We start from the raw sequence: 12,201 nt of genomic DNA, 5'->3' as shown, positions 1-12,201 counted from the left end.
AGTGACCACCTGGGAATTCGGGACTTGGCGGTTCCAGTATTTCCAGGGTTCGGTGGCAGAGGAGATCTGGGTGGTTCCGGTTCGACTGAGACGGACGTCTCCTACCTTCGAGCCTGCCCACACGACACCAGCGGATTCGACCCCAAATTGTGTTTGTTATATTAATTGTGCCTGTTTCACAGAAGTAAATCTTGTTATTTACCTTCTCCATTGTCCGTTCATTGCGCCCCCTGTTGTGGGTCCGTGTTCCAACACTTTCACAACACTTAGTCCCTTCACAGTCAGCCTCAAGCCTGTTCAGTATGCATTGGAGGTCACTCCATCCTGATTTTAATATTAATTAAGCAGGTTTGGAAATTAAATAGTCCTGGAACCAATAAGGGGTCATATTGTGTCAAATCACTTTTGATCTATCTTTTACATTTTCATGTGTTTGCTATTTAATGTCCACTATCTCCAACGTCCCACGAGTCTTAGTGTTTTTACAGATATTCTCTTGATTTAAGCAGAACTTATGAATGACAAAACTTGTTTAAAACCTCTGTGACATATGTAACAGAGATAACCCCACCCCCTCGGATTGTTTAATTTCATATCACATTATTGAACACACATTTTCTTCATAGCTCAGGATGATAGCTGTGTTCCAAAATCACAAAAACCCTGATATGCAAAGTGAAAATTGCACACACACAACTACCTTAATTGAAGTGATAAAAATTTTGCAAAATACATTTTGTAGTGCAGCAATAAATTGCACTCAGTATGTTCAAAATGTCTCATTTCTGCTAAATTCATAGACTGCACACTTTTTCTTCATTGTTTGTGTGTTTCTGAGAGCCTAATATATGTACGCTGTACATGCTTTTTGATTTGAGGGGTGATATTTAAGAAATATTCATGCATGCAATTAAAATTGATAAATTTAGGTATTTAGGTTCATTAATCACAAAGCTTGCAATTAATTAGCTTAACCCTTTATCTAGGGCGATGGCACCCACGCCATATTTTCCATATGCGTATTTGTTTTTACCGTAACTCCGCCATAGTTTGTCCAATCCAAATGATTCAAAGTGCATTGTTAAGCTAACACCAACGGCTTTCCAATGATATATGGTGTATTACGGTAAACATAAGCCTGTGATGTCATAACACAGAGGAAAAACACGGAAGTTTCACACTAGTGCGCCGCTGATTCTCATTACCGTAAGTTCTCATGTAAGCCCTCAATCTGAAAAATTTTAACACTGACAGCAAGCCAAGAACCTGTGCTTTCCAACAGTATGCTATATGTTGCATATATTACGGTAAAGTGCATTTGGTGACTTTTGAAACTAGGGAAAAGTATGAAAAAGAGTGCAAAAGTGATAGAAAAGTACAGACAGACAGCAAACATAAATGTAGTACATTTACATCTAATTTTTGAGGAAAAGGCAGGGTGTTAGTGTCATTTGTGAAAGTGTGTGTGCGTGTTTGTGTGGGTGTGATGGCTCCATCAGCCACAAGCCACTGCCCGGTGCCAACAAGCAGTGGAAACCCACCTTGCCAGTGATCCACAAAGGGGCGCCGTTCTTGCAAGGTTTGCAAGAGGTCAACCTGCTGGATGTGCAAACTTTATAAAATTGGCCTCTGTCTTCAGCCAGACAGAAACTGTTACAAACAGTACCACACTGACAATGGACTGATGTAGTTTAGATCTAATTTTGATTCTGGTTATATATTTGCATATAGTTTGACACTTATTGTTTTATTCATATTGTATAATTTTTGCACAAAATGAGTGATCAAATGAGTGATTTATTACACATTTAATAATACATATAATAATTGATATATATATATAGTTTTGCACTTTGTTGTATTCTTATTGTTGGTTCTGCATTTTAAATTGGTTACTTTTTACATACGTATTTTCGCCTTGTAAAATGTTTACTTTTGCACTGTTCTGCGCTGTTTCTGAGTTCTAGACACACAAAATTAATTACTTTGATTGTAAACACGTACAGCTTCCTGTTAAAAATGTGAAATCCAAACTTCCTTTACATAATCATTTTTCACTAAAAAACTGAAAAAAAACCAAGTTCGTTTTTGTGTTTTTTCTCATTTTAAATGCTAAAACTTACAAATAATGTGTATAAATAGTTAATCAGGTGTAATATAATTGAAATTCAGGTACTCTTGGAAAAGGGTACCAAAGCACACAAACATAGAACATTATTTCTTAATTTTAATGCTATAATAAAAAATTATAACCAATCGTCCATTTATAGCCTCAGTAGGTAAAGGGTTAACTGTTTTAGTCATCTGACAGCACTAATATAGTAATATAGACAGACAGACAGACAGAGAAACCCTGCTCCAAAAGTACACATGGCTAATGATTTCCAGTCCAACATAGCCCAAAGTTAAATGCTCTCATTTTAAAATCCAATAAAGCAGAATAGAACCAAATCCAGCCAAGTAATGCACCCCTCATTAATGAGCAGCAGAGATTAATTATAGCAGAAGATTCAACATTACACTGACTTTGACTCTTAATTAACTCATCATCTTTAATGAACATGGGAGAGAAAGAAAAAAATGATCACACACACTGCGTATACAATTAGTAGGCAAGCAAGTATTCTGACCTGATCATTTCTGTGCATATTTTCAAACCCCAAGCTATATAAACATGAATTATTGGATTAAGCATTGTCAGGTGATACGTATCTCTGTAATGAGGGAGGGTGTGGCCTAAAACTGTGTCAGTCATAAATTCTGCTTAAATCAGGAGAATGTGATCTTGAACATTAAATATCAAACAGGAGTAAATGTAAATGATATATAAAAACTAATTTAGCACAACATGGTCCCTTTAATAAGTAACTAATTGGATCCAAGACTATTTCATTTCCAAATCTGCTCATGTGTCGCTGAGCAGCAGGAAACAATAACGAAGCTCTTATATTCTTCACATCACAGAACAACATTAGACAATCCATGCACCCTGGATGTGCTGGATATTTTTCTTTGGCACTGTTAAAAAAATAAAACTTCTGGTCTGTTGTTGTTGTTTTAACCAGGCAAAAAATTGTCCAAAGGCACAAATGTCCAAATCAGTTATTGCTCCCAAAAACACTCTTTATTTACCCATCAAGTCAGAGATGTTAAAGCAAAACAAATCAAAATCTGATTAGTTTAAATTTTAAAAAACTGACACGTTATCACTTCTGTAATTAATTGATCTACGTAAATTAATGCGTTATTTTGACAGTGCACGAAACCAATGCAGCAGAAACACAGTGCGAGCAGCTGGTATGTGTAGAACCACATCGTGCAGCTGCTGTGGAATAAAATAAAAATAAAAAATACATACCACAAACTGCATTCGAACCTGCAATTTACAAAAGCTCTGATTAACAGACAGAAACGTTACCACTGCGCTACTATCGCTGTCCTATAACATGAGCGTAAAATGCCTAAAATCAACAAGGAGATAAACGTATTTAAAAATATAAGAGAAATTAGACGATGTAGACGAAGAGGAAGTCTTTAATTACGGTGAAAAAAGCTCCATAAATAAGGAAAAAAATAAAACCACACACTGGAAAAAAAAACAAAAAAAAAAACAGCATTTTATTGAATCCCTCTTATCAAGCGGACAATGAACAGTCTGTTCCTCTGTAGATGACCCATGGTCATAAACATACAGTCATGACATGAGATGAATGAAGCAGTGCACTCTTATCATGTCCACATCTGCTGGCCTGGTGTGTCCAGCCGGCCCCGCGCGCATATCCGGCCCGACACGCGTGTCCTGTGGACACCGCGCCACAGGACAGACACCGCGTCATGTGGAACAGAGATCACGTGGGTGATGTGACATTCAGATCGCCCGCTGCGTGTTACAATCTGATGGTCCATTTCACCTGGGACAGCCTGTCAATGTATGCGCCGTGCGCTCGCTCGCTGCAGCCTGTCACAACAGCAATATATGTTTTTATGAGGACAGCAAGCAGACACACATGCATCACAGTGGACAGTTGTTTCATTTAATTTCATTTATTAATTTATTTGAATGGGACAGTGCATATTAATTAACAGACAACAAGTACTGTAAATATGCCAGATTTAGCTCAAGGCTATTTTCCATCCGCAGTCCCATGGGGTAAAATTACCACCAACACAAAACATACATGACCCATACAAAGAATATAATATAATACAATACAGTACAACACAACATAACACATTACAAGACAAACACTACAATAAACAAATTAACATGACAACACAAACAAAATAACACAAAATCAACACTATTGCTAAAGTGCCTAAATGTTAAATTGCTGATCATAAAAAATACACACTCCTCTGTATCCTCTTCTTCATCTAAAATCTCAACTAATGTTCACAGTTTTGCTGACCAAGGAGCCATTCTTTAAGTCCCCTCTTAAATAAAACATACGTGTTGCTTTCTCTAACTACAATTGGTAGAGCATTCCAACTGGAACAACCCTTGATAGAAAGCACATTTTGTGCCAATGTAGACTGTTGAAACTGTACCAAACAATCCCCCCACACTGTGGACTGAGTACTAGTCTCACTATTCCTTTTTTTAATACATTCATTAAGAGGTGGTGGTGCAAGCCCATTCAGTACCCGATACACCAGACAATTATTTTTGAGATTTTTTAAATTTTCAAAAGTAAAAAAATTATCTTTCTCAAATAGTGGACAAGTGTGATAAAACTGAGGCTTTCGATCAAGTATCTTAATTGCTTTTTTGTACAGCTGTTCGATTGGCTTTAGTGCAGTGACACTTGCGAAAGACCATGTAGTGAGGCAGTATTCAATATGAGAAAATATACAGTGGAGGTAGGACTTTGCTGCCGCGGTTTTAATGAATGGTCTAATTGTTTATAAATTTGTAAATTAAATTTTATTGTGTTTGAGACCTTTTTAATGTGTTTCTTGAAAGTGAATCCAAAAAAAACCCCAAGATATTTAAATTGGGTTACCAACTCCAACTCTTCACCATCCAAAAAAACAAATGATCTACTTTGCGTTGATATCTTTTTACATTTTTTTTTGCTGAACAACATGCATACTGTCTTTTTTGGATTTAGCATAAGACAATTCTGTTTAAGCCAGTCATGCACCTTGTTCAAGCCATTAGTGAGATCAGCAGCAATTGTCCTAGCATCCACGCCCCACCAGCACACCACATGTGGGGGGGAGTGCAACAGATGCATGGCACATGTGTTGCGGGGGGAGCCGACACTCTGGCACACCACGTGTTGCTTTTTTTGCCATGCCACACTCGCAGGGGCACTTAGTGACAAATTTCACATCCAGCTCGAAAGTGATCGTCTGCTCACTATTTTCATGCTGACAGTGCAAATGGTCACACATTTTAAGTGTCAAATGAGCAGTGTTGGATGTTCGTGTGTGTCACCTGGAATTTGACCGACACCTGCCATGAGAGGGATCGAATGGGCTCTCACGGGGCACTCTGTCTTTGGCCGCTGGTGTGCACAATAATTGTAGTGACAGGTATACAAGGCATTGGATGCAGCTCTTACTGTGCCAGTTTGACATCTTTCTTGTGATGTTAAAACTTGACTGGAGGGAAATCAGACCCATGTAGGGGCCATATGCTCTCCAAGTCTCACCTACAGAGATGGGTCACACTGTCAGCATGGCCACCCCTTGCACCCAAACTACTTGCCACCATCTGACACTCAATATAATTCATCTTGCTTTGAAACCAGGCAGATATGAGCTGTCAAACTAACTCACCCACGTGTCCTGGTGTAGTTCTCACCATCTGTGCAAAGTAATTCTGTGTTCATTTCTCTTTAAAAACACATTTGTGCATGAGCCAAAAACACTGTGATTTTAACCATCAGTGCACTTTCTGTTCAAAAGGAGGAAAAGCCATCTTACTGTGTACCAAAGTCAATGATTTTTAGCTGTAAACCACTCTGATGACAGTCATTCACAAAAAAAAAATGGTAAATGTTCAGGAGGGTAGAAGTGCCAGCCCATAAAGAAAGAATATGAAGAAAGCAGTGGGTCAAAAGTGAGTTTCTGTGCAACATAAATTCTACACAACTGTAATCAGACCCCAGCCTTGAAGAGTCCAGCCTTATGCACATGAATATGAACAACAATGTAGCCATATTTCCATAAAGCTGACTGAGAGGCAATGGATAATGTTGTGCAATGATACCAAGGTAGTCTGGTGACCAAAACAGAAAATATTATCAGCTTCTGCATGGATGTACACTGAAATAGGGAACTGCTCAACACATGCAAGCTGTTCCATACAAAATACAAAAAGCCATCTATTACACATTACATAGCCATGAGGTGAATATGAACTTTCCTCTGCTACACACAGGTGAACTAGTTCCAGAAATTTAAGCTCCATATTCACATGTAATTATTTTACAAACAGTACTGCAACATCAAATCCCTGTGAGGTACTGATTGTGTAAAAATCAACATTAAATGTTATTGAAAAGTAATGTGCCGAAAAGAAGATATTACCCTCAATAATATGTAAATTTATGGTAGTGGGCTATAGGGTGTTTGTTGGGAGTTCATCCTGCAACTAGATGAATCTGCATCTAAACCCTGCATCAGCATAGTTTTCTGGATCGCACAAAACTAGACCAACTGCCTATCCAGAAATAGCCACAACGTATTTGTGTCCATAACCATCTACAAAGAGTTGCATTAATGAAATTTGGTGAGGGAATAGCAGAATGATGGGTGTACCCTAATTCTACAGTTCCCACAATGCACTGCCATAGGAGCTCAGAAGAAAATGGCCACCTACCTGATGACAGGATTGAAGAGACTGTGAAGACGACAGTAAAGCCGAACACCCTGAAAAACAAAAGCAAAATTAAAAAACAAACAAACAGTGGAGTCGAGTTATTTAAGTGAAGTGTAAAATAGTAAAATCTTAACTAGCTAATCAAAGATTATTTGTCCTGCATTACCTTGGATATGACATCATGCATGTCACTTCTGGGATGGTAGGTGCCATCGTCGTAGCGAAAGCGGTACAGTACAGGCTCTGGTTTGAACTGATGCTTGTCTGTGACTAAAACAGAATTCAAAGCATGTGGTTTTTGAAAGATATGCCACAAATGTATTGGAAAGCACAACTTCAGTCTACCCCCCCATAGTCAACTGCGGTATCATGAAAGTGGACGCAAGGTCAATGAACAGCTGACAATGTTATTTAAAAACACACACACACACACACACACACACACACACACACACACACACACACACACACACACACACACACAGGAGAATGATTTACAGCCAGCAACAGTCTGTAGCCACAACATAATAAATAAATAAAAAATAATAATAATTAAATGGCTTGACAGAAACACACTAGCAAATGGACTGCATTTCTGTCACACTTTCTGATCTGAGGCCTTCAGCAATGATGCTTCACATTCCCCCATCCACACTCACACTCCAGAATCAGGGTGTTGCCATGCAAAATGTTCAACTGCACACCATGAGCAACTTGCCCAGAGGAAGTCAGTGGTTTTCCTCTCTGATAGGGATTTGAACTGAGGATCTTCTGGTCATACAACCCCATCCTCTACCCTCTGGTCCATCAACAATGTAGACTGTTGTGTTGTTGTTTGTCTTTCAGGGTGCTTGCGGTAATCGCAGCAAATCAAGTACAAATCTGCATTCGGATTTAGCACAATTTTTACCCTGGATGTCCTGTTCTTTCTGACGCAACTTCAGTTCTACATGGAGGAACACACACAGCCCCTCGTCTTCCCAAGCAGACTCCAAGCCAAATACTAATCAGGATCTACTCTGCTTCACTTTCTGAGATCTGACAGGGTCTGAGGTCCACAAAGCAGGATGGCTGTACAATGTAGATCAGGCAATAATGTAACCTTATCTTACAAGTTCCATGTAAGTGCAAAAGGAGGTCATGTCTGGGAATATCCATATCCACCACACTATGGAACCGTATTGGGTCCTGAATGGCAACCACTCAGGCAAACAACAGATTCAACCCCACCTGCTAGAAGTAAGCATGTACCTGCCACAGCCACGGGAAATGTGGATGTCGCGTCACCTTGGTCTTCTCCAGCGACTGGGATCCTCAACATTGAGGCACCTGTCTGCAGGATCATACCCAGTGAAATAACCAACATGGGAAAAGAAGCTCAAATTTTTCCACAAGGAAAACCACGATATCTGTTAAGTGCTCATTTCCAATTTGACCATTAATCAGTTCTTTGTAAAGTCCATGGTCTAGTCATCTCCAAATCCATCCAAATCCATGCTGTCACATTTAATCCAACAGTGAATGAGAAAAGGTGCCATCCACATCAGCTGTTGTTTTCTGTTCTTAAAAAAAAAATCATGGGCTAATGCACATGCTGAAAGCACACATCACACAACAAGAACAACAGATGCATTCTGATCACAGCACTAAGGTTGACTAGTCAGTTCACTGACTAGACTATGCAACCCTGATTGCAAAGTCTGAAAGCTTACAGCACCATAAATCATCTATGAATGTAAAAAAGGTTTTAAAATCCTAACCAATCAATCAAATCCTGCCCTGAATAAGAATACAAGCTTTCTACAAAGTTCTACAAAGCAGTCCTTGCTCCTCCTGCAGCAGGAGACTTTGTTCAAGATGAACACAACAGTAATCCAGTCGACTGTAGCTGGGCAGCCTGCAGTCGGGTTTTCTATGAAAAGCTCTTCTGTTGCTTTTAAAATGTGTAATTCTAACTGCGCTGTGGGAGCTCATAGGGCTTGGAGTTATTCCTGGAGTAGCTCTAAAGTCCAATCTCATTCTCTTTGAGTATGCAATAAATCACACTACAAGCGACTTAAGGTGCAACTTGGCTTGGGGCCATACTCTTGAGAAAACATACACACAGAGCAGTGCACACTGTAAAATGCTAAATCAGGCACAGGCCAGCTCACGCTCATGCCCTATAACACCCCAAATTCTACAGAACAGCCACTGAGCAAATATTACACAAATATTACAGCAAGATTAATATGTATAATCCCGAACCAAAACAATGCATTGAGTGAGTTTAAGTGGGACACCCGCTAAGGCATAAACAAGACAGCTGCATTTACATTTTAGGCTCTAGGGGATGTGAAATAAAAAAATCTACTTTTCAGATTAAAAAAAACTTAGGTGAGGAAACGTTAGGGTGATGCATGCTTGGGACACGACAGTGCACTGTTTGATATGGTAACTTAGACTTTAACAGCTGTAAGGAAGGGGAGGGGAAACCTGTGAGGACCCACCGTGATGGATGATGCCATTCTCCAGCAGGGCTTGACCCAAGTGAACCCCTTCCTCTGGGTTGTCTGTCTCACCGATTTCCATCAGCCAAAACACAAATTCACTGAGAACACACACAAGACAAACTGGAATGTAACTTGCAGAAATAACAAAAGGCTAGAAGAAAGTTTTGTTCTTTGCACCAATCCAAGGTATTTACCATGAACTCTAAATTGATGTGATGACGCAAACCAACACCATTCTGCCAAAGAAGAATGATTTATTTGCTGTTGCATCCACAACTGTTTGATAAAAACAACCGGGGGGCCTGAAGTAATCTGTTTTTCCTCGTTCAAGCAGTCAAAGGCTACATTTATTTAAAAAAAAAAAAAAAGCATCTTGGGAAGGATTCACAAAGATCATTTTTCCTTGGTGTCATCTGAGATTTGGAAGCAGAAACCAACGCATCCGCTGGATCAAATATGCCTAATTGGAAAATTCTTTGAAATTTTGGAACTCAGAGACATTACAAGAGAACAAAAGAACAAAAGATAGAGGAAAGAGCAGGGAGAACAGGCATATAACCTGGCCGATTACATCCCTTCTATCCGCAAAAGCAACGGAAACTTGGCCAGAGGATTCTACGGAATTTATTTCCAGACCACGCTGGTGTCAGTGTGGAGCCATCAGGAGGACCACAAGGAATTAGAAATGTTTTTAGCAAAACACCGTTGCTCGCTCTTCTTGTCCAATTTTCTTAGATTTTTAAAGCAACGCATGCAACATAACTATAAAAAGAAAACACCCCGAAGATTTGGACTGCAGCCTTTGTAAGTATGTAATATAAAGGCAACAAGAGTGATTACAGACCCTTGCTCCCTGCATCAGTTCTTCACAATGTCCACAACACACATCCTGCAAGACAACATGTATGTCTGATCACCAGATGCAGATAATTATTAAATGTGAATCATTTCACACAGTCTGGTACACATTAGCGTGCAAGATGTTTGTTTTTTTTGCTTTTACCCGAGGCCATAAAAATATGGACATCGGGTATTGCGAAGGCTTTGCGTGTGTCTGTCTGTCTCTCTGTGCTCAGCATAACTTCAGTCCTATTACTGCCAGAGTCTTCAAATTCACAAGGAACATTCTTGGGACACAGACCTTGGACAAGTTTAAAGATGGCTAACTTTGACCTATTTTAAGAGGTATTTTAAGAGGTTAAAAAGCCAGATTCTGTTTAATATTTTTATGCTATAAATCATGCACATCCATTTTTTTGTTTTGCTTTTTTGAAGGGCGGGGGCAACAGCCAATCAGAGTAGAGCGGCACCATGATGTCACTAACTGGTCTCTCTCTCTCTCTCCAAACCACTTCGTTTATGTGTAAATATAACATGTTTCTCATATATTGTGTAAAAGCTAGAAAATGCTGTTTTTGTAACCTGAGAACACCTTTTGCTCACCAACACATTTTGCTCACATAAGCGTGGGTGACGTTACTGGCTGGTCTAGCTAGCTGCTAACTACGCTTCATTTAATTGGAATTATAACCTCTTTGGTCACATATTATGTAAAAGCTAGAGGACAAATAAACACATCTATAACTGAAACGCGTTTTTGTAACCTGATAACACTCTGGAGTGATTTACAAGACATCTCGCAGACGTCAGCATGCACGCTCATCACAAGCAGTCAAAGCTAACTTCCGTTCTTATCAAAGCTCATGTATGCACATGCACGCTCTCCTGCAGATGCCCTTTAAAACATAAAATATTGTTATGATTGACTGACTGAATTTATCTGCAACTTCATTATAACATATACAGAGGTGAATGTGTCAAAATCGAATTATTGATCATCACTTAGATATGACTGGGTTATTTTGTAACCTGGCTTAAACCTACAGCTGTCCTCCCCTTAAATGAGGCCTGCCCACCAGCATATAATTTAGACATAGACTTAGCATATACATTTTTTCCCCTCGTGATGCGAAGCAAGGCGGTGGGGTTGCTCTTATTTATGAATCTAGTTTAGCTTATTAGCTGTTGTGTTGTGAACGTGTAGGAACACGGACCCACAACAGGGGGCGTAAAAGAAGGGCAATGGATAAGCCAAACAGTAACAATTTAATGTTGTAAATTGTGCACAAACGGAAATAACAGACAACAATCAGTTTGGGACTATAGTCAATTACACGTGGGTGACGTGTGGGCAGGCTGAGGATAGGAGACGCCCGTCCAGAACCGAGCCAGATCCACATGGCCCTCACCGCCAACGGATCTGAGAACACCGGAGCCGCCAAGTCCTGGGTCCCCAGGTGGTCACCGTCTCCAGCTGTCAGACCTGGTACTGCTGGCAGAGAACAGAAACAGCACAGGTGAGTGTAAGTACGCACACTCAGTAATCCCACAGTCTGGTTCTGTAAGGAGGGAGAACCTCCACCTCCATTAACACACTCGGACAGCTCCTGTGAAAACCACTTATCTGGTTGGGGTGTGAGGCGAAGCCGTCGCAGTCCACACCAAACGCCAATACAGCAGATAAGGAACACGTCACAGGAAAACGGCTGCAAATGAGATCAGACTATTATTCGTTGTAAATACAGCAGAGAAATTACCTCCAAGGTAGCTGATTTCTCGGAGGGGAGATGGAGTTGCAGTCCGGCCTTTATGGTGGTGGTGATGTGGATGAGTGACAGCTGGTGCTGATGACGAGTGACAGCTGTCACTCCCGGTTGCTATGATGCCCTCTCGTGCTTGAAGCCCGCACTTCAAGCAGGGCGCCATCTGGTGGTGGTGGGCCAGCAGTACCTCCTCTTCAGCAGCCCACACAACATGTTGGGGGTCACAAATATCTCGTTTGAGCATCCGATTCTCCGCTCTGCTCAGGATATTACGTAA

At 40.2% G+C, this 12,201-nt stretch overlaps 1 protein-coding gene across 1 annotated transcript in view; it reads right to left on the bottom strand.

The window, feature by feature from the left end:
- prex2 (phosphatidylinositol-3,4,5-trisphosphate-dependent Rac exchange factor 2) overlaps positions 1 to 12,201 on the bottom strand; it is a 432,315-nt gene that overhangs the window by 256,478 nt on the left and 163,636 nt on the right. The window contains exons 11-13 of the mRNA XM_034169827.1: positions 9,319 to 9,419; positions 6,996 to 7,099; positions 6,830 to 6,879 (exon numbers count right to left, since the gene is read on the bottom strand). Of these exons, the coding sequence (XP_034025718.1) occupies positions 6,830 to 6,879; positions 6,996 to 7,099; positions 9,319 to 9,419 (255 nt within the window). The remainder of the gene's footprint in view (positions 1 to 6,829; positions 6,880 to 6,995; positions 7,100 to 9,318; positions 9,420 to 12,201) is intronic.

The sequence above is a fragment of the Thalassophryne amazonica genome, chromosome 1 (genome assembly GCF_902500255.1).
Source record: "Thalassophryne amazonica chromosome 1, fThaAma1.1, whole genome shotgun sequence".
NCBI lineage: Eukaryota > Metazoa > Chordata > Actinopteri > Batrachoidiformes > Batrachoididae > Thalassophryne > Thalassophryne amazonica.
This window is presented reverse-complemented; position numbering and strand designations above follow the sequence as displayed.